General features: G+C 41.2%; 1 protein-coding gene across 7 annotated transcripts; it reads right to left on the reverse strand.

The window, feature by feature from the left end:
- Nucleotides 1-7,381: 7,381 nt before the first annotated feature.
- On the reverse strand, nt 7,382-21,106 carry Cbln2 (cerebellin 2 precursor). Of its 7 annotated transcripts, none has more exons than XM_058580682.1 (6): nt 20,738-21,106; nt 20,149-20,193; nt 19,855-19,931; nt 18,476-18,994; nt 15,504-15,623; nt 7,382-15,256 (listed from the first exon to the last, which is right to left on the reverse strand). In XM_058580682.1, the coding sequence occupies exons 4-6, from the start codon at nt 18,830-18,832 to the stop codon at nt 15,059-15,061; spliced, it is 675 nt and encodes a 224-aa protein (XP_058436665.1). In that variant the 5' UTR covers nt 18,833-18,994; nt 19,855-19,931; nt 20,149-20,193; nt 20,738-21,106; the 3' UTR covers nt 7,382-15,058. The 7 variants fall into 7 exon arrangements, with proteins under 7 accessions (XP_058436665.1, XP_058436664.1, XP_058436663.1 ...); XM_058580681.1 differs by having other exon boundaries at nt 20,687-20,827; XM_058580680.1 differs by lacking the exon at nt 19,855-19,931.
- Between the last annotated feature and the right edge of the window lie 2,554 nt (nt 21,107-23,660).

Below are 23,660 nucleotides of genomic sequence, written 5' to 3' on the forward strand. Positions count from 1 at the left end.
AGATTACCTCATCCTCCTTAGAACTAGAAAAACTCCCCAAAGATCGCTTATAAAACAGTGGTCACTTGACAGATGTAAAAAGTGAAGGAACTGAGGGGTCCAGGAGAAAAGGTAATCAGAGATTTGAGAGATGCCAATATTTGAAAATTCTGAGCCAGGGACCTCAGGACAAGGACACCTGCCTTGTTCTTGGAAAAGCAACTGCCAAGTGCAGAGGAAAAGCTACCTAAACCTGGTGAGAACAGAGGGTAAAAGTGCTCATCACAGAACCCAGGTATCAGAAAAAGACCAGGAACTTGATTATTAAAACTTGGCCCAGGGTGGAAGCCAGGGCTCAGGAACACTCCCCTCCCGCTGGCACAAAAACACAGGGCAGGCCAGCAACAACCAGGCTCCAGCTCCACAGCAAGGGGCCACAGCAGGGAGCACAGCAGGAAGTAGCCCTAGAAATCCAGCGCGTGGGTGAAAGGCTTCTTCTGCGGTGGGAAAATCAGAAATGTGCGTCTGGGAAATCAGTGGACTCCGTACTGTGGCTGGGCTCTGTGGGCAGAAGAATGAAGAACTGGCTGAACTCCTCATCAATTGGGGGCACGATGACACAGTCTTCATCCAGATCACAGCATTTATTCATTCTGATGGTTATAAAATCTGATTCAACGGTCAGAGTGGTGCAGTCCATGTGCTGTGTCATTGGGGCTTAATGTTGGAGTCGACGGAGAGATTGTACAAGGTGGTGGTCAGAAGAACAGACTGGAATCCTACTGTCTAGCTGGAGTCAGAGCTCCTGCCCTTACCGTCTGGCCATGGAAAAGCTGGAGGGTGACACTCATACCCATGCTGTAGAGCTGGCATGAACAAAGGCAGCTAAGTCTCTTGCAGAACACAGGCTGGTACACACAAGTGCTACAGAAATGTGCTCTGCTCTCAGCTGTATGGCCACCTGAGTTTACACCATGCACATCATAGCTTCCCGGGCAAAAGGTCATAGTACTCTGAGATGAATGTGTTTCATAAGAGTTTCAAAAAGTCAGATTTATTCTTTGAATAGTGTTTTTATTCCTTACTCTGTTTTATCCCTATTTTCATATGTGTGATCATATCTAACACCCACACTCATATACACACACACATATAAATATGTTCTGCATAAGTACACGTACAGTTTTATATATATATATTCTATGTATATTATTTGCCTAAATTTATTTTATACTTATGCATACATTTGTTAACAAGAAACTCACTCTGACACTTGCAAAAAAGACTTTAAACAGGGCTGCAATTGGTGTAAAGATTCATAATTGCAGAGAGATTGAGATCAACTCCAAAGACAACAAAGAGAGATGGAGATTTATAATCAAAAGTAGAGTCAAGGAGTCAACAACAAAAAAAAAATACCAACAGGAAAATTTCATCTGATTTAAGAGGATTCTTGCTAAAGGTAAGGCAGAGTGAGCAGCTGTCAAGGGTGAAGGATGAGGAATTTCATAACATAGAGCAGGTGATCAGACATCAAGGGGAGTCCCATCAATCAGTCTTAGCAGGATTCCGGCTACCACTGGCTAGGCAGGGTTGAGGACAAGGCCCCTGGGATGAGACCTTGATAAAAAAGAGGGCCCATGGGCCTGTCTAAAGTCCAGTCAAGGAGAGAAACCTCATGAGTCCCTCCTCTATTCAGAAAAACCTCGTGAGTCCCTCCTCTATCCAATCTGTTACCTCTGAACAATGTAAGTCCAGCTCTCCTTCAATTGCCTCCTATTCCCTAAGGACAGCTGCCATGACTTGGTGGTAGAGCACTCAGGGATAATTCTAGATGTTGGGCAAGACGCGTCCCAAGATGTCTGCAGGGCAGCAGCCCAGGGCAAGGCAAGGCTGAGGGTCCTGCACCTTCAGCTAGCTGGGCATCTTCTAGGGGAAATTTGGTTACCAGTCATCCACACCCTGAGGACCCTATCAGGATCCTGGGAGTCAGGTCTTGGTTCTCAGGGACACCAGTTAAGGAGAATGACCAAAGAATTGGAGAGTTATAGCCCAATGATAGGGAGAAAGGAGAGTCGAGATGTGGTAGGGACTGACCAAATCTGCAAGATGCCAAATCCATTCTATTTCACAGATAGTCAAACCTCAAAGACAATCAAGGAAACCCTAATCTGATGGCACACAAAGGTGTGCTAGTTTCCCAGACCAGAACATTTCTTTCTACATAAATCACTCTTTATTTTTAAAGATAACCAAAGTAAGATTATTCTTCTTTACAAAATAAGTCCTATTCTGATTAGATTTGACCGGGCCATTTATATAAGTGCAACAAAAGTGTTAATTGCCAATGTAGGTCTTTTTAAGTTTACATTTCTGACATCTTTCATAAGGAATCTCAGATTAGACTTTTAAAAGTCTCCTGAAGCTTAGGAAACAAGCCAAAAATCCCAAGGGTGTTCAACTTCAGTACTTATAGATTTGAGTGAATTCCTCCCTTCTCAAGGACTCAAATCATCATGAGCTTCTGGAGCCACCGAGAAATGACTTTCTGTACTCACCTCAAAGGCTGGGGATGCTGCAAGCTGGGTGCCAGGCTGTTTTTCCCAAGTTTGCAAGAATTGCCTCCAAGAAAGTCAGTCTCAGTTTCATAAAATTGGTCATATCTCATTCTCGTACATCATTCTCAAGCATGACACACCAGTGGAAGGCTTGGTTATGTAAGTTTCCAGTTATGTGCTATGACAAGGACAGTTCCTTAGTGAAGTGTGTAAGTGGAGTCTCCGTGAGAGTTTCCAGAAGCTAGAGGGATTAGGCAGGAAGAAGGGGGAAAAAAGTGTTTCACTTCTGTTTACAAAAGTGTAATCTACAAGGTTTTTATGAACTATAATTTAAGAGAAAAGCAAAAGCAGTTTGTTGTGCACGGAAACTAGATCACTGAACATCCACTAATACTCCAAAAAGTCATAATCACTCTTGATGAGCTCCTTCAGTCTCGTGTACTTAATTTGTGATATGCTTGACCTTGTGTTAGTAGTTTAATGGATCTATCTGGATCCATGCTCTTGGAGAAGAATTAGAATGAAACAAAAACTATCTGTGGAAGTGAAAAGATTTTTAAATGGTCATAGTTAAAGGTGCTTTGGACTTTCCAGGGAGCTTCTTGGAAAGTCAGATCAACATTATGAAGAATTCATGTGAGATTTGATTCTAATAAGGGAAAATGTCAAAAATATTACAAGGTTTGATTAAATAAGATCTTAGGTTACTGTGAACCAATATTTAGCTTCTCTTTTAACTGAGATGACAATGAAATAATTCAAAATTAAATGTAGATCTCACAAAAATATAGTTCTTTTCTTAAATAAGAAGACCTGTTTCTCTTAAAATCAAGAGCACAATATTAAGCACATGTAAAGCAGAGGGAATTTTTTTTTTTATAAGATGCTACATTTTGTAAGTAGACACTTAAAAGGTAAAGAGGACTCTTGTATAATTTCTTATTAAGAGAAGACCAATAGTCTTAAAGAACCCAGATGTTTTAATAAAGAGAAATCCACATTCTACATTCAGCATTGATGTGCTATCAATACTAAACATTAAAAACAGAAGAAAATTTTTATAAATAACTCCATCCAATCTTAGCCAGTTTTCAACAAATGATAAGATTCTTTTTTCCAAAATTCTTTTTTTCTGCAAACTGTCTACAACTTTTTATATCCGTTCAGTTGTTCTTCTATGTTTTCTTCTTTCTAAGAAGGACACAATTACTTTTGTCCTTTAAAATCATATATCCCACATTTCTAACAATGTTATTTTCCTTTACTCTGATTAAGTTTTAAAATTTTATTTTCATATCTTGATTATAAACGTAACCTATTAATGACTTTGTTTTTTTTTTCTTTTTCCCACAGAGAAAAGTAGGAGGCAGGCAAGTTTGCATTTTTGTGCAGACACCAGGATTTGATAGTTCACTGGTCAGCTTGGTAGACCTGCAATACAGGTGTGGGCTTCCTGAGTATGAGGCTTCCATGGGGAAGAAAAAACAACTTTTTAAGACTCAAATTTATTTTGCCTCTTTTACCACATCAAAGAAGAAGATACAATTTTAAAAATTATATTTAGGATTCATGTTACAGTAATTTATCTTTTTGATTAATGAAAACCTGTTGCTTAACTTCACATAACTCAAAGGTTGAAAATTACTGGGAAGATTCTAGGAACTATTTTTAGACAATTATAACACTAAGCAAAGACAACCATTGTTTAGAGTTATCAACCCTTTAACTATATTTTATAGCACCTGCTTATCAGACAACTTCCATAAAAGCAAAAACTCTAAAATAGCTTAACATCTGAGTGTTTTGTTTTCCTGCTGTGGTTGATATGAATGAAGTCATTCATTTGTATTTCATCTCTTTTTCAAAGTAATTTTTAATATTTATTTTTAGTAGTAGTTGCTCACAATACTTTCACTGTATTCATCTTTATGTGGTGCCAAGGATTGAACCCAGGGCCTCATATGTGCTAGGCGAGTGCTCTACTGCTGAGCCACAACTTCAGCCCCCTGTATTTCATTTTTACTTGTACATTTGTTCATAGGTTGAATTTATAACATTTATACTCTAAAACATCCGGTTTTACCTCATTTAATTAGTAAGATAAAGCAGAATAAAAATGAATGCTCACATTATACTTAATTCTGATACCCCAGAAAACATAGTGGTTTTTAATAAATCAGTAATAACAAAATAGTCTTATTAGTCAAAGATTTACTCAAGTCATGTGAAAGTGGAAAACATTTGGGTTAGTTACTATATTTCTGGGATTTTTAAGAATATTTATTATATAGGCACTTATCTATCTCTGCAGCCTTTGAATGTAATTCTTTCACAGGATTCCATGATTGAATGTGATAATTCCATCCACAATCAGAAGAGCAGATAACCCTCCTCCTCCTGAGCACTGGGTTGGATGGCGAGTTAGACTCATCTCTCCTAAAATGTTAAATGTTACACTTTAATAGGATTCTTGCTATTAAACAAGCAGGGTGGGCAAAATTAAGAACAAGGCTTACTACAAAGAGGGCTCAAAGGCCCTGCTTAGATTAGGTCAGGGAAAGAGTCTTTGTTATTCCCAAACCACCATCCACTTACAGTATCCATGTACCTATCCATGCATGCACCTCTGTATCCACCTGTCTACCTAACCTAGTCTATTCATGTATATATTTTGATATTCATATCATCATCTATTTTCCCTACACTTATTTCTAATTACAAAGTGTTATTTTATTCATTTATTCATCGTAATTCTTCTCCAAAAGCATATGTGCTTTTGAAGTTAAAGCCTGTATGTCAGGGATATGATGCACTTTCTGGGAATGTTCCTAAGGGAAATGCCAGAGGACCTGCTGCACCCTGACCCAGCCCCTCTGTGGCTGGAGCCTGAGAAGATGTGGAGCTTGACACTGTGTCACAAGAACTCTCAGATGTTTTCCAACTGAAGGGGAAACCACCAGAGTTGCCCTCAACATAAACTTCCACAGTTCCAAATAGGATCCACAGACTGTGGCCCCATGTTCAGGTAACACCCCTACAAAGTGATATTGATTATCTTACGGGCCAATAGGCTCAACTTGATAGCATTTGATTTGAACCAATCTGTCCTGAGTTATCTACAGAAAATATCAATATTTTTATGAAAAGCAATTAAATGAACAAAATCTAAATTTAAATTTACATTCATTTTGGATTTTACTTAAATCTTAACTCACTGAAAAATAAAACATCCCTGTATGTAGTTGCTGCACATTTATCAGATCTCCCTGTCAGCTGTACCAAGGGAGGGGTCCTTTTTATGCTTACTACTTGCTCGAAGAGTGAAGAACCTAGACAATTCAGTTATACAAACAGGAGTTTACTTACCCTCCAAGATCAAAGCTCTTATTATAGTTAAATTAAAATATTAATGGCAATTGTTTGCTTTACCTTTTAGGATTGAAACATGATACCATTTCTTTTCATAAGTACCTTAAACAAGTTAAAAAAAAAAAACTATATTGTTTTTGGGCTAGGGCTGTAGTTCAGTGGCAAAGCACTTGTATAGCATGTGTGAAGCACTGGGTTTGATCCTCAGCACCACATAAAAATTAACATATAAAATAAAGGTATTCTGTCCATCTACAACTACCAAAAAAATTTTTTTTTAAAAAACCTATATTGTTTTTAAAGTATCATGAACACATGAATTATATGAAAAGGCTTGGTAGAGAGTTTAGATGTAACAGTTCCTATTATAAGCCGTTTTATACATCCACAATCTTTAGGATTGTGAATGTGCTACAAAAAGAGTCATGGAGGTAAAAAAAAAAAAAAGACAAATTAACTTCAAAAAAAGTTTGGCGATATCCTTTGTGTAGCCTTTTTAACACCTCACTTTGAAACTTTGTTTTCCTCTGGTGTACAGGTAGGCTACAACTGAATGCCACTCTCCATCTTTAGAATCTCCCCTTGGTTTAATTTAGTTAGTTTAAATTTGCTAGTATGCTTTAGGGCAAGGCATGCAATCATTTCAGGAACTTTCTGATTCCTAGTTCTGAGGGAGACTTCTCCAATCAGGCAAGTTTAAAGAGGCATGTTGCTCACCTCAGGTACACCTCATTTGCTTAATGCACTTGATTTCTTAGCCTTTGCTCTAGACTCCTAAACAGAGAGTGATATGTGGACTTATAAAACATGCAACATCGTTGAGAAAATAAACTTTTTATTTACATGCCTGAGTAATTTTGAGTTTGTCTTTGCAAAGAATTCTGGCAAGAGAGATAAAGGAAAAAATGTTTCCATTTTTTTGTGTGTGTGTATGTGTGTGTGCATGGGGATGACGACTAACCAGTGAGAGCCCAAACTTCAGTGTTTCTGATATGAGAATTTTGGTAAATTTATATTATATTAAGATATTGCAATTTTTCTATTACAATTATAATAAAGCAGTTATTATATTTGCAGCCTGTAAAATTGTGCTTTTTTTAAAAAACAATGTGCTTTATTGAGATAAATGTGATGCAGGTATGGGATTACTGACAGAATGTAGCTTTCTTATTTGACAAAATGCCTTTTCACACTGTACTGTTCATACTGAGATGCCATACAAACAATAGTTTTTTTTTTTTTTTAAAAAAAAAGGGTTCTGAAGTAGGAGAGTGCACAATTCAAATTGCATCTCTGCAACATGTTTGTGCTGAGACCTTGATCATAGCATTTAAAGTATCTGCTGGTAGTAATGTCCTAATGGTTGTAGGGACAGATCACAGCAGACCACTCAGTTCTTTGGCCATATTAAGTGTTCACTATCAGCATTTGGAAGCAACATCATTCTTCCAACACACTTCTCACATCCAGACATCTCTCCTAAATATAAAGGAAGGAACCCATACAGTGTACACTCTCATTTTCACCTTATAACTTTAAGAGACCCATGAGCATTATGGGAGAAAAACCTGGAAGGCCAATCATCTCATCCTTTCATAACAGTTAATTTTGTTTGCATTTGTATTTCAAAGATATTTGAGACATGAACAATGGAGAGAAGTAAATTCTTAAGCTCAAAACATCACAAAATCTTTCTGAAGTTTTCAAATTACACAATTACATCAATTTGCATTTAGCAAAAATAAAGCCACATTTTTGTCTTTCTATAACTTGATGTAAGGGAATTCCCAGAGGCCTCTCCCTGGAACTTTTTTGCATACTAATTATGCAATGGCTTAAATCACAGCAGCAGCACCATCTATTGGGGATATTTTTTCCCCCTGAAACGAATGTTTCTGGAATTCTGGAAGAAAATATAATAAAATAAATTTAGGATCACTTCAGTTCTCCATTAAGATAAAGAGACAAAATTTATTTTAACAAATAATTTTTTTTCTAACAAACAAACTCAGAAATTTATTGAGAACCGTAAATAAAAAATCATATGACATCCACTGTTTGGTGCAGTATATTTTGAGACATTTAAAAAAAGTATGAAAAAAGTAATAGGTCTTTGGGGAGAATAAGTCTTCCCTAATTAACACAATCTGACGCACGCATGCCTTTTGCCTGCTAATGACTGGGGAGATGTGGCAATTTCCTTTAAAACTCCAGCCCCTTGTCATGTTTTTGTGCCAAGGTAATTCAGATGTGATGGGTGAAGAGAAGATTAGGCCATGATCCACTGATCATAACTTTCTACTGGATTTATGGCTCCAGCTGGTCTAATTACTCTCAACAATTCTCAATCTCTGTCTGTCTGGGAGACCAGATGTAATTTCTACCTTCTGGTGAAATAAATTCTGAAGATTGAATACAAAAAAATAATTGCAAAACACAGGCAAAATAATTGAGAGAGAGAAGTGTAAGTGAAACTCTATACCCAAGCAAAGACACTGGGTCCACCATCTCTTCTATTGAGAGCAAGTTTTCAGAATGGCTCAAAATATAGAGAAGGCTATGATAGTGGTAAATTTTAATTATAAATGTTATTCATACTCACATACTCACATGTGCACAAATACATGTGTGCAAAGTTGCAGAAATATAATACATACAGAAGTCATGATTCTACCCATGCCTTCTGGGCTCATAGTTCTCCTTTGGTTTTTTCTTAAGTAAGATCTTTATTCATTTAGTTAATATCATGTACAAACACCAAAGTGCTAGGCATGGTTCCCTGATGGGTCTGATGAAGACAGACATCAACTGCTGTCTCATTTGATCTTTGCTACATGTCTGTTTCTAAGGATTTGACTACTTCTCACATGACTCTGTCATTCCAAGGAACTCACCACCTAGAAGGAAAGAAGAGATCATGAGGTATAAAATGGGCAATTCAAGACTGTCCTGTGTTAAAAGCAATGAGCATTCCCTGAGTCTACCCCATACACTGTAGTACTTCCAAGGCTGGTTCAGGAGCCCTAGTCATCCATTAGTTGGCTAAAGATCCCACCGTGTTCAGCAAGGGATGGGAGGTAACACAAGAGCTCTTAATTAGATATCAACTAATGTTCAGTATTCCATGTCAGTGCCAGAATAACATTCTCCTCTTCATATGTGAAAAATGTAAACCACGTTCTTCACCTCAGCACTTAGGTACTCAAAGTTTCCTCCCACACCCTCTCCAGTCTACCCCTCACCATCCATTTAACTTAATACCCTCCAGGCTGATTTTAACAAGGACAGAGTTCTTGATTCACACTGAGTGTGTCTTCATTTTTCTATCATCCTCTGTAAGCACACGATCTGGCCCCTAGGAAACAATAGATATTTTGTGGAATGAAAAAGGAAATATCTACACCCGGTTCCCAAAAGAATAGATCATTTTTATGAGTAATATAATTGTTCTTTCCATTGACAGTTTACAATTCCAGAATATGGTATCCTGACATGGTGCTGAAAATATAAAAAGAAGACAGGTTTTCACGTCCTAAATTTGCTTTTCAGTGATAGACTACTTTCTGGAAATATACTGTTTATGATCTAGAGTTATGTGATTATTTAAAAATAGCATTTCAAAGACAAACATTTCATAGAATAGTACACTCTTAAAGCTGGCTAAAATCTTTAAAGAGACCCATGTAAAAATATTGCAAGTGAGGTATTTTAGTAAGGAAAATTTGCCAAGTGTTACTTAACTGAGCTATATTTTAGATCATCTTTTTTACTATGATATGCTTAAGTCAGGTGTATAATAATGATAATCCCAGAATCACAGTAAATGATCAGTTTTTTAGTGTAAAGTCAAGGGAATAATTATATGTCCTATGTGCTAGGGCACTTGGAAGCAAACGAGATGGGCACATGTGTTTTTAAATTAATAAAGTAGGATTCAATAGATGTAAAATAGCTAGGAGATGCACATTGCGAAGCATTGCTGATTTTCTACAACTTAGTGTCCTTTGCAACCTGATATGTAATCCAAGGCGAAATCAGTATTCCTGAAGAATATGGAGGGACAGGGACGATGGTGAACATGTAGGCACTGCTAGTCAGGATGCAGGACTGGTGGTGGTTCATTAATAAGCCGCTTCCACTCCTTAGCTGGCTCCCCTGCAAGGAGGCATCCTCACCCTGGGGAGTCCTGCTGTAGGCATTAAGAAGAGGGAATGAAGATTCCTTCTCCAAATTAAGTTGTCAAGCAGCTCATTTACAAGACACAGCAAATGCATGTGGGCAAGCTGATGAAGATGGTGATTTATGACGCTGTAGACACTTAAGTGATTCCAGTGATGGAAATCCACAGCAAAACCCACTTAGGAAGATGGAACAGAACTCCTATTATCTGTAGGAGGTAAAATTATGTGCCTTTTGCCCTTGCAAATTTCAAGTTACCCTACTGGGTTTGAGGATGTAAGGAAAGCTCATTTGGTTAAGATTCATATTTCTGTTAATGTTATTATACAAACTCACATACATGACATTTTTTGAAGTTTATAGTCAAGAGCTCTTTTAAAAGACTTTCAGCATAACTTTTTCCTATTTGGGGGAGGGAGAGAGGCTGCAAGGACTAAATGTGTCCAATCACATCACTCTATGTAACATAACAACATTTGATATATCTACAAAAATGAATTGTAGCCTGACTGCAAAAGCAGTAAATATGTTTTTTGGAGAATTCTATAAGCAAAAAATATGGTTTGAAATGCTAGGCAAATTCATAAACAGACTTGACTAATGATTGTGGCCATCACCAGCTAACCTCTTCCCAATGTATAGAGAAAAAATTACAGGGCACAAAAAGAGTAAAACAATAAAACCAGGGTGGGAAGAGTATGTTATTCGTTTCATTATGTGAAGACTTACGTGAATTTATAAGCTTGGCTCTTAAATTTTAAAATGTTTGTAATTTCCCATTTTAGTAACAAAGTGTCCATTTTGGAAACAGAAATTCAATAAGTAAATTTTCACATAAGCAAAGCAAAAAGACAAAACTCATTATAGTCTTACAGTTTTTACAAATGATTTTACAGAGTGAACCATTGACCCTTTAGAATGATTCAACGCAACTAGCTTCTATGAGTTTCCCATTTATTTACACCATGTTAAAAATAATAATAATTCCTTCAACCATGTGCATTTATGCATTAGATTATTATGTATTTCGTATGCCATAGAAATATAAACAAACGTTGACCATTTTATTCACAGCAATGTTATCTTCTTACAACGTTTGTTCCTTTATAAAAGATGCAAAATGTGGGCTCAGGAATTGACAGAACAGACTTGGCTCCTTTTGGCACAGCTGAAGCACAGGAAGGAGCAGCCGCTGCTTTTGTTTTGCTTGTAGAAAGTGATTCATCAAATTTTCCTCTTACATCTTCCAGATTCCAGGAGAATGTAGCCGATCCATGTAATTTTTTTATTATATTACCATGTTAACAGATCAGGTAGGTGTGTATGTAAGTGTATTCACAGTTCAACAGTACGATGTAATAGTTACTATGCATATGCCCACTGCAATTTCCTTAATAACAATACCACAAGTAAAATAAAATATTCAGCAAAGGTTTTGTTTTGCTTTGTATGTATATTCTATTTTTCTTTCTGAATTTCAATATAACTAGATTTAGCTAATTCTTTTTTAAACAAGTAAATCTATGTCATCTCTACAGGGTTCCATGAGTTTTCATGCTAATGATAAGTCAGTTTTTATCACATGTGCTCTGAGCAGCCTTAGAAAGCACACATTGTAGAAATGTTGATCATTTCACTTGCACATAAACACATATATTAAAAATATTAGGGTGCAAAAACGGCTCAGGAATTACAGATGTTAACAACAGTTTCCCAGGACCTGGTGTTGAATCACTGGGGCTGTATTTCAAATTGGAATATAAGTGAAGAAAATGGTATTTCTCTTAAGGGCATTTACAATTTAGTAGAACTAACATTTGTCAACTAAAGTAACTTAATATTAAAATGCCATAATACTAACTATATTAATCAAGTTATATTTTTTAAATCATATCAGAAATGTTACATTTGTGTATTTTTCTAAAAGATGGGCAGTACATATTGTAACATAAAGATGAACAGGAACCCCACAGGACAGCCAAAAATCACAACTGAGAGTGGAATTAAATTAAAATTTATGCATTGTGATATTATTATCATCCCTAAAAATCAAACTAATGGAACCCTCAATATAGCACTGCAGTTTTAATAGTCCACTGAGAAACATGGAGATTTGCCTTCATGTACGATTGCCCTCCTGTCAGATATTCATTAAAAATGATCTTCACAAATTGCATGTTGAAAAAACCTGTCTTTCTGGTAATGCTTCTGCCCCAGTAACACCCACATTACCCCAATGCCCTGTTTTCAAAGCACCTCTGGGGGCCCCTCACAACAGCTCCCCGGGGCGGCTGACCACACAGGGCCATGATCTCACTCTGCAGACAAGAAAACCCAGACCCCACGCCAAGGCTGCCAAGACTTGCTGTGGCATGTTACACACCTCTTTTTTCCAATAAAAGGAAAATGCACGTCAGCTTTAGATCTGACCTATATATGTGTGGGCCATAACTGGAAGCTTCATCTCTCTCAAGATTCTCAACCAAATCCCGCCTGGGCAGACGCCTGGGTAGATGGTGAACAACTTCAGAGAGGCTCCCAGCAGGGCCTTCCTAGTGTCACTGCCCACATCAAGAAAGAAAAGGGAAGGGGTGGCAAGAGGTGGAACTGCAAGATGAAGCTGTTTTACTAACATAAAATAAGCTCCTGAAATATACTTAGTTTTAGATAGGTCAATTGAATAACTTATTTATTAGACAGTATAACCCAATAACAATCAGCATGTAATAAAGGTTATCAATACAAACAAATACACGTATTTATATGTTAAGGGATAAAAGTAACAAGTACTCATATTGTCCTCTAATGAGGTTTCCTGTTTGTTTTAAACTGAACACAAAGTTAAGGAAATGAGTGAAACAGGATTCAAATAACTGAGAACAACTAAGGGCGCACACTCCAGCTCGATGCCTTCTATTTCTGTCCCCAGCATTAATAAACAATGCCCACTCCGGGAAGTAAGTCTCCTACTCACAGAAACAAAGGACTCTACAAGACTTTTGGTTGATTTATTTCCTCACAAACTTTGAACTCAAATCAAATTCTGTGTTTTACTGTGTTCTTGACTTAAGGACAGTAAAACTTAGACCCTTGGTCAAACCTCCTTGCGTAATCCCAACGGGGTGCACTGGAAACCCAAGGCCTTCCATCCCCACACAGTCTGGAAAGGACTCCTGTGACTCCCAGTGTTGCTGTCTTTTATTAAATTAGCTGTCACTGTTGGATTGGTTCTTGGACCACTTCCGAGATCGTGTGATGGCAGCGGATGGCCTACCATAATACCTTCTTAATGCTATCACCTCTATGTTTCTCCCCAAACCCTTCCTGTTCGAAAACACTGCAAGTAAAAATTGAATGTATTTAAGTATGCAATATCCATCCAGACCCACAGCTGCATCTGCATACATGGGTGCGTGTTTGTGTGCGTACTTTTAAAAGAGGCACCCTATGGATTTAAAGTCCCCAAGTCCTTGACACTTGGCCTTTACTTCCCCAATTATTTTGACAGTTGGGAGACGATGCAGAGGGATTAGAGCAAGCCAGACATCAAACCCATTTATTCTGAATCTTAAATGGTGAGTTCTATCAATATTTTGGTTACATTGTTTCACAAAGAACAAATTAACATCCTGTTTGAGGTCTCATATTTGATTGCTTTGGGATTAGTGACACTTCCTTGGCATAGGAGCCCTGCACCCATCATCTCTCAGCTGTGTCTTAATAACAGTGTTGCACAAGAAGCATTTGTAAAACCGCACCCGGGTGCTTTGACCAATACCTTTAGTTGCTGTGGCTTCCAAGTGGCTTCCTGCCAGGTGCCTGCCCCAGTGTCAACCAAGACCTTTCCTTAGAAGATCCCGAGGAAGAGGGGCTGATCCTGTCTTCTTTGTAGCACCTGATCACTGTGCTCTCTCAAGGTGGATCCAAACAAGGTAAAGCACTCCAGGAAAACAGGGCCGAGGGGATCTGGTCACGACAGTGACACAAGCAGCACAGTTCAGGCCCACCCAGCAATGCCAGGTTCTTAAAGGATTCCAAGTATAAATAAAAATAAATAAATAAATAAAATCCAGGTTGCGAGTTCTAAAGATGCATCTGAGAGACTCTCTCAGGAAGAAAAAGCAGACTTGTCCATTTGCTATTGTTACTCTGATAGACAGACACTTTTGGTTTGGTGTGGTCTCATTCAAAACAAAATATTCAGGTTTTGTTTTGTTTTGTTTTGTTTTATCTCATCCATGAATTCAGCATACATTTTCTCCCTCCACCCCAACCCCAGTGAAGAAGTTAAAAGTGGGGTAAGGATGGAGGAGGGCCCTGTGTGCAAAGAAAATAAAGCTTCTCAAGAAAACACAAACAATACAAAACAAAACCGCACTCAGTCCAGTCTTGCACACTTGGCTCCTCTGGATAAAGCACTTCCTGACAGGTTCACAATGCCCCGCCCCCTCCCATCCACCCAGGGGACAAGTACAGAATGAGGGTGAAGCCATTCTTCCTCCTAAGGCTCTACAAACACACAGGGGACACAGGTCAAGGACTGTCCCACGGGTAGTTCTTTGCCAGGCTCTTGCTTTGAACCTCGACTGCAACCTGCAGTCCATCCTGGGGTCCACAGCAGTGCTCCTGCCACCGGGACAATGACACAATGTACAAACAAAAGAAGGTAAGTCAATGGTCCCAACAATAGAATCCGATATCGACTTTACAATCACAGGTACAAACTGCTCAAATCGATAATTTCATTTCTCCTTAAGACCTTGTCGTCTAAAACTAATTAGAGGCCAGGTTCCCGAGGAATTGTCAATATTCAAAGAAAATACTGGAGATTTAGGAGGAAATCATTCTTGGACCGCAACAGTCTGACAGAGGCTGGAAATGTGTTGTCCTATTCTGGCAAGTTGAGGGTGTTATGAAGGGGGGATTCCCGCGTCCAGATTGCAACTTCCCCATCATGGGGGCGGGGGCTGAGTCTATAGAGGAAAAACCAAGAAGCCCGAGAAGGTGGAGTACTTCCAGCCCCCCATAAGGTTGCCCCTCTCCAGTTTAAGGTGCACTTTGTCCTCCCTTTCCATGAGCAGTAGGACTCCATTGCTGGCTGCTTCTCTGGTCACATCCTGGTCTCCTGCAAACGCTGAGATCACTGGGTAGCCATTCTGCATTAAACTGACCTAAAATGCAGAGGGGAAAGCTCAGCAGACCATAAGGAATCCCACTCCCACCTGCTGTTTTCTTCCCCACCCCCATCCTTAGAGCCCACACCAGGGGCCTGATGGAGAGGATCCCCAGTGAGCAGGGCCAAGCATCTCTGGAGAGCCCCGTTCCTTAGTTCCTCAGCCTCACAGAGCCAAGGAATGGGCCTTCAGCAGTGAGAAATCATTCACCACACTGCACGGGCCCCCCATGAAAGCTACCCACCTGGATGGTTTGCCTGTTGTACACTTTGACCACATGGAAACTGAAGCTATAGATCCCTTTTCGCGGAGCTACAAATATACTGGAGGCAAGATCAAAATGGTTGCCGATATTTACTAAGACCTGAAAAAGAAGAGGGGATACAGTACTAACAGCCAGCTGCTGCTCAGCCTGTTTTAATGATGCTCAGACAACAACTGACACCGGTTCCTGCATTAATGCAGCAGCCGGCAACGCTGGCTCGGCTCAGCCAGGCCTCCCCAGGAAGGGGGCAGAGCTGAAGTTATACCATCCTGCAGCAGGAACCGATTTCAAAGTTATTCTAATATGTCATCATTTTTAAAGATTTTTCAGCTATGATTTATTCATGCATTCAGAAAATGAGTGTGAATTTGATATGCTTGGAGTCAGGGCAGAGAGAAAGGAACTGGAGACAGACACTAAGCTTGGTAAATAGCAGTAGCTCAAGTCTGTTCCTGAGATCTGTGGGTTACCTACCACACCTTCAACATGAAGCTCTGTTTCACAAACACAGTTCCATACCTGATGTGGGGAAAAGGGCCATGGAGCAAGAGGTAGATTCGGTGCCATAAAAGGAAGCCAGGACCTAACTCCACCTGCCCCCAGGAAAGAAATGGTCTCTGAGACATGCCCCCCCTCCCCCCATTTCCCAGCCCCTGGCATCACACAGTAGGTGCTCAGTAATGCATACTGAATGAAAGAGTTTTGTCAGTAAACAATGACTGCTGCCTGTTTCTCCTCACTTTCCTCTGAGCAACCTGTTTTACCTGTTACTTGAGCAATGGTGTCATGCAGATGAGTTTCAATAAATAAAAAGAATTGAACTGGTAGCTTGGGCACCCACAGCTCAAACTAAGAGAATTCTACAACATGCAAGAAAATAAAGGAGAGAATTTGCCACCTGACAGGAGATCACATGACCCTGTCAAAGGTTTTCCTCAAACATGAGGGGACCAGAGGGTTACAGTATCATAGCAGAATTTGTAGAATGGCAGGTTCCCAGTTATGACCCAACCCCCTTTCAGACATTCTAGACAGAATCTGGCCAATTTTTGTCCAGATCCCGCCCCCCATCCCTCCTCATATACAAATTATAATTCAGTAAAAATAATTAAATGGACCACTGGCGCTTTGGTTTCTAAAACAAAAAGCCAACAGCAACAACACCCTAGATTCAAGATTTCATCATCTGATCAGAAAATAAGCCTCAGCCTGAGTAACTCTGGTGGTTACTTCTTACACACTCATTGTAATTGAACAGCTGAGACCCTGAAGCCAAGGTAGCTTGAGGAACTCCCCAGCGTCCTGGACCCTCCCCTCAGCCCACCTGGGCCCCACTGTTGAAGAGGAAGCCCTCCAGGGCCCCTGCTCTCCATCTTCCTCACAATGCTTTAAAGGAGAATAAAGAATGCCCCACTTGGGCCCTGAGGGTTGCTCCTTCCCTTCACAGGCACTCCTTTGCCTCAGTTCTGAATTTAGAAAACTGGCAAATTCACAGCGTTGGTGCAGATGAAAGGACACCCATCCTGGCCCTGAAAAGTGGACCTCAGTTAAGACCTAGCCCTGCTCAGTTTCCTTATCTGTAAATTAGAATTCTATTACTACTGATCCTGCCCTTCATCACCATGTTCTTGACACCCCAAAGAAATGGTGGATGTGGAAATGCCGTAGAAGCTATTGGTAAGACATTGGGAAATGAAAAATAGTTACAAAATAATAGCACATAGAGAACAACTTATTAATAGAGCACACGGTTCCCGAATGCTCTTTCATTGTTATCTCCAAGATTTGGAAATGAGTAAAATATTTTTATATCTTAAATAAATAAAAACATAAAAGAAAAATCCCCCCTCCCCCGGCAATACACCCCTTCAAACAGAAGATCCTTAATAAGATTTACAAAATGAATACACTGGCCTAAAAAGAGGCCAGGTGTGTGTGTGCCTGCTATTGCTTAGGTTCTGGAGCTGACTGGTGGAGACAATAAAGCCACCAGAAAGTGTTCAGGAAGCACAGGTATGCTCAGGGATGGCCCAGTGCTCCGTTGTGTGGGAAGTGCTTGGGCAAAAGGATTAGCTGATGAGGTAAAGTTTGAAAAACACTAAAAGGCTCTTTAATTTGTTTCTGAAAAAGAATAGGAATCAACCCCGGAAGGACACAAAAGGATGGTCACAACCTTTAACCCTTAACACCAATCACCCAGAGAAAGAATTGCAAAGGCTTGACCATGTCTGAGTCTTGATTGCTTGGAACCCAGTGACAGAAGTTAAGTGACTTGCAGCAAAGTAAGTCATTGCTCTTTGTTCTTATTTATACAGCTAAATTACATATTGACATATTGTGTACAGTGCATTTGCATACTGTATGTTTCATTTTCTATACCTTGTTTTTATATAGCCATGTTATTTTGTTTTATATTTATATAATGATCCCTGCTCTTTCCCCTACAACCTTCCTCACTTATTTTTTTCCCTACTCCATCTTCTAAAATAAACATCTCTTCTGTGATCTGGGCTAGGCTTTTGGAGTATTCCTTTTCTGAATGGGGGAGTTTGGAATGCACTCAGCCCTTAGGTTGGCACCTGACTGCCTGAAGATCATCAACCACAAAACGCTCCACCGCCCCCAGCCACCCACCCTCAGCAAAAAGTAAAACTGGCAACGTTTCCTTTTGGGAAATATATTTCAAATATCAGTTTTACAGGACCTTTATCTTAGATATCTTTAAGGGATTCTCAGTAATCCAAGTGCTCAGTAAACTGGTAATTTAAGAATACGAATGCTGCAACGTGGAAAAGGAGTGAAAAGAAAGAGAACAGTGAGCCAAAAGGTAGGGCAGAGCAGAGGGGAGGGAGCTCCTGGGAACTCCAGGTCGGAGAAAGGGGAACCTCAGCTCTGGCCCCCTGCCCCGCCTTCTCCTCCCCGGCGGCGGGTGGGCGAGCGAGCCGGCTGACCTGGTCGAAGTAGATGGTCATGGTGCGGTTGCTCATCTCCGACGGCTCGTGGTTGGTACTCCGTGTGGCAGAGAAGGCCACCTTGGCGCTGCCGGAGCGCACGGAGATGCCCAGGGAGGAGGTGACCGCGCCATCCGCCGACGGGCTCGAGTCGCACACCACCAGGCACTTGCCCTCGAGTACGATGGGCTCCGTGTCATTCTGCGCCCGCACCGGGCAGCAGGCTGGCAGCAGCAGCAGCAGCAAGGCCAACGCCGCCCCCAGGCAGGAGCCACAGTCGGCCGGCTCGCGCAGCGCCCCCCGGCGCCCGGGCATGGTCAGCCGCGGCCCGCGGGGGCCCCGACCGGGCGCCGGCATCTGGGCTGGGGGGCGGCGCGCAAGGCAGAGGCAGGCGTGGGCTGGAAGAGCGCCAGGAAGCGCGCAGGATCGCTCCGGGACAGAAGTAGCCTTCTCTGGCCTCGGTTCCCTGCTTTCCCGGTCAAGGCCAAGGGAGTTCTCAGAAGGAGGGTGCCAGCGGACCTGTCAGGGCAAAGAACCCAAACCCTTAGGTAGGGAGGCAAAGCTAGGGGGAGGGGCGGAGGGGAGCAGGTGCCAGCGGCTCTTGGGCTCCCTTCCGGAAGGCCGTCCCCCTGGTCTGAGCACAACTACCCCCATCCCCGACTTGGCCCAACAGGTTCGGAGAAAGCCTGAGCGCGCGGTGCTGCGCGTCGGTGAAGGCTCCTGCGTGGCTCGCGCAGGGGTGCGTGAGGTCAAGGACCCGCGATGCTGCAGAACCTCATTGCTAAGACAGAGTCCCAGACCCTGGAGAGGGCGTCAGCGCCGCCCCCTGCCCACTCAGCTAAAGGAAGAGGGGGTTTAAGAAGCGGATAGAGAAAAAGAAACTGATTTACCGTCTTCATTTCAGCGGCATTTTCTTGAAAGTCAAACCAAAAAAAAAAAAAAAACTCCTTTCCCTGCCTTTCCTTTAACCCTCTATTTTTCCGTAAGAAGGTGTCTTGTGACAGCTCGTTTTAAAAAATAATAATAATTCAATTTTCTACCCAAAGAACAAACCCCGAGAATCTCCTTAGGGTGAATGGGATTAAGAGGAGACAAAAAGGAGAGAGGAGAAAGACAGGTGCGGGGGAGACTAAAGCCAAGACCCACTGCCAAGGATCCCAGGGCTACTGATGAGCCCCCCTTGGGTCCACCTCTTGGATTCTTCTCCTGCAAAGAGCTGAGGATTCCACCAACAGGAATCCCAGGCTTTGCTGATTTTCCAGCCCTTGTTTCTGAACCCCGCGTCCGCTCTTCGCCTGTAAATTTCTGCTAACTTATATGCCTTTTGACACTTTCACCCCGTCCCCTCTTTCATTAAACCAGACAGGTCATTCCCATACCCAGCCAAGAAGCAAAACGCAAAGACGCCTGCCTCCTCACAGCTCTCAGCATCCGAACAACTCTTCCAGTGTTCTTTCTAAGAACAAGAGAAGTTTATTCTCGATAAATATTCTCTGTCCTCAGTCCCCATGCAAGATGATTGCGATATTCTTCCCTCACCCTCCTCTCTCTCTCTCTCTCTCTCTCTCTCTCTCTCTCTCTAGAACATAGACTTGTGATGGTCCTCATGAAAATGCATGCAAGAGGGCAGTTAATTCGAGGCTCCTGGCGGGGTAGGGCCGGGATTTGGTTACCTGGAACATCCATGATGGGCGAGTACAGCTGTCCGCGAAGTTGTTCTGCTTAGAGAAAATGAGGCGAGCGGTAGCTGGCGGGAGGAGGACTCGGAGCGCGACCCTTTCTCCCAGCGCGTGGCCAATAACCGCGCCGCCCCGCCCTGCCGCTTTCCCGCGCCGGCCCGCGCGGGCTCCCGGTACACACCACGCCCCGCGCCCGCGCGCCCCGCGGCCGCACCGCGCCGCGCCCCACTCTGCGTTCGCCCGGTGCCTCTAACCCCTACGCTTCGCGCCCGGCACTGAGCCGCACCGAGTCCTCAGCCGCACCACGCGAAGCCCGCTGCCTGGGGCTCCTCAGCTGCTGCGCCCAGCGCGCCCACAGCGCGCATCGCTGGCGGGACCTCTTGGCCCTGGCCTTTCCTCCAGACTCCGGAGGGCAAAGCCCAGCGTTGCCAACGCCCTAAGGCCTGTGTGCATAGCAGTCGTCCGGGGCTCGGTGTGCCTTCCCGCCGCCCGCATCCCCACCCCGCACTCAGCACCCTGGTCCAGCTCTCACCCAAACACCCAGAGCGAAATCCTCTTAGATGCCTTTTTAAAAATTAGGCACCTTCAAAAGCACCAGTGGCGTCTCTTCTTTTAGATTCTTTCTTTCCTTTTCCAAATTCTTTCCAACTCTTAATCTTGAATAGCGTGATCACTTTCATAATTAAGAGGACAAAAAAAAAAAAAACAGTTAAAAAAAAAAAAAAAAAAAAGACTGGTATGGAGCTAGGAAGCTTTTGAATTTAAAGGTTTAAGGGCCATGGTTCCAGAATCTCCAGTTTGGGAAACGTCAGGTTTTGGCAAGGATTGAAGAAATGCCTCCCGCCTAGGTTTATGTGTCCGCTCCTCTGAACCTCGGGGCTCCTGGAGCGCTTTGGCACCGCGCTGATTTATTAAAACATCGGCTCTAAGCTCTAACGACCTGGGTAGACGCGCCGGGTTTCCCAGTTGCGCCTGCAGCAAGGGCGAGACGCACAGGCACGGACGCGGGGCGCCACCTATGGGTGCTGGTGCCTCCCTGCCGCAGGCTGCGGACAAGCGGACTCAGGCAGAACCTTGGGGGAGACCTAGGGACAAGGATGGGGATTGCGGATAGTCTCAGTTCTCCCCTAAATGCAGTGCTTGCCTCTGCAAAAACACAAAAACAATATGTAGAATTCTTTCCAGTATCCTTCAATATCTTTGCTTGCGACCAAAAAAGATAAAAAGTGAGGGGGGCAGCATTTTCATTTTTCAGATCTTTACCACTGACAGACTCTGCCAAGATGATAGTCGCTGCAGTCAGATTGTCTTCGGTTCTACACAAGGTTTGCACGGACTACTGGCTGATAGTCCATACCACCCTTAAACAAAGGCAGTACAGTCTTTAAATGGCACTTTATAACCTGATTTTTTTTTAAATATTGGTCTTTGGCTTACATAATAATGTCTTTTCTGATAGGCTGATCAGAGATGAACCCCAAGTCTACCAACGCAGTTCATTAGAACTGAACGAATGCATTTCTTATTCTTCCAGAATTTAGACGGAACCTTCTTTCCTTTGAAGATTTAGGCAATACTTGGTTCCACTCTAAGAAATGTGTCTCTTCAGGTAAGCCTTCGGAAGGCCTTTTCTGCTGGCTTTCTCGGGCTGCTCTCTGTCTTAGAATAGAACTAGCTGTAAGGCCTGTGCTGTGATGAAGCAGTCCATGTCTAACCCGTCCAGCTGGAATGGAAGGCTAGGGCAGAGCGAACTCACAGCGCATGGTCAGGTGAGGCAAGCCATTTCCTGGGGGCCGAAGGATATTACAAGAGCCTATGAGTTAAATATATTCTATTGACATAATTTCCAAAACTGTACAGACTACAAAAGACTCCATAATCTGTCATCCCCCTAAACTATATCCACTAAAATCCAGACTACACTAAAACATTTTATTCATATATTAGTTGTGTACACTGGGCTTTGTGGGAAGTTTTTTTTCTAGGACACTACTGGTTGCTAAGTTTTACTCTCGTTTCTGTGAGTTTAACACAATGGAAATATCACCTTACTATTCCAGTAGCACATTATTTCAGATACTTCAACATTTCATCAGTTGATAGTCTCTTATTGTCAAAATAAACACAACTCTATCAGATCATTACCGAGAGTACTGATTCGGGTGCAAGACTAATTAAGAAAGGGTACTAGATCCATGAAAGAAATGTGAGGCATAGACTGATTGTTAGAGCATTTGGGGATGCTAATTAAGTAGAGGTATGAAAGTCATACCTCTGAAAAAAAATTTAAGTAACAGCAAACAACTTTCTTAAATGCCACACTATAGCATTTCTTTTAACTAATGAAAATGCAAACACACATGAACCAAATTTTATTATCAGCTTGTAGTTAAAGTTTTTTCTATGTGGCAATGAAAATACTTAAATAATGTATTAAAAGAAACCTTTAACTTACATAATGAACTAGGTTATATAATGAAAACAATAAGCATTGTTATATAATGGGAAAAAACAGGTTAGGTTTGAATTTAAGTTTCAGATATTTATAAGGAAGTTAGTAGTGGTGAAAGGCAACAGAATGACAGATAAATGTTTATTGATTCATTGATTTATTAGTTATTCCACTTATAATAGTGGGTCAAGTGATAGAATTTTAGCTTGTAAATGTTCAGAAAAAAATTGGAATATAACTAAAATATAAGTCAAAACTTTTTCAGTTTTCTCAGCAACTGATTTTTGTCCTCTTTTCATGTTACCATTAATTTCTGCTCTCAGTGCTAGGACATTAGTAGTAGACTCCACTCTCTAAATTCATGGACATCTATTACTATAGACAGTAATCACAGTGTCAACCACATATTGAACACCTGTCATGTGTCAGTTACTTCAGCATGCCCTTTTTATAGGCTACAAAATACAGCTTTACACCCACCCTGTGGGAGAGACAGATGGTCATACATAGCTGCAGTGAAGTGTTCTGATGTTAAAAATAAAGTGTGGAAGAAGAGGCTGGGATAATTCTAGTTCTCTTCCTTTCAATTGTCCAAAATATTTATCTCTCGTAGATTTTAAATTTGTCTTATTTGGATAGAACCCATTACTGAAATGCATTTAGTGTGCATTATAGTTTTCTCTTAATTCTTTAAATTACTATGTCATATTTATGATTTTGATCTAGATGTGTCTTAAAAATAATCTATCATCAATTTCACACTCAGGGACGTTAAAGCCATAAACGTAATTTGACAAACATTAGCATTAATAAAAAATAATTTTCTAAAATTTTTAGCAAATATATAGTCTAGAGGGTTATTAAGATATGGAAAATATATAATAAAATATAGGGCACACTCTGGTGATTCATGATAAATTGTTTAGATATGCACATTGATATTTCTCAGTGAAATAAAAATATTACTGAAGTGCCCGCTAACTTAAAAATGTATCACATCAATGAAAAGTATAAAAACTCAAGGCTAGTGTGTGATTTTGTATAAAGTAATAGG

The sequence above is a fragment of the Marmota monax genome, unplaced genomic scaffold (genome assembly GCF_021218885.2).
Source record: "Marmota monax isolate L192 unplaced genomic scaffold, Marmota_monax_Labrador192_F-V1.1 WCK01_AAM20220418_F8-fsc00060, whole genome shotgun sequence".
NCBI classification, from domain to species: Eukaryota; Metazoa; Chordata; class Mammalia; order Rodentia; family Sciuridae; genus Marmota; species Marmota monax.

Excerpts from the sequence above, each read along its gene's own strand:
- Cbln2 (XM_058580680.1), bottom strand. Across the intron at positions 15,624-18,475 it reads TGACCATCTACTTCGACCAG|GTCTTAGTAAATATCGGCAA; the intron begins GTCAGCCGGCTC and ends CTTCTTTTTCAG. Across the intron at positions 15,257-15,503 it reads ACAACAGGCAAACCATCCAG|GTCAGTTTAATGCAGAATGG; the intron begins GTGGGTAGCTTT and ends TCTGCATTTTAG.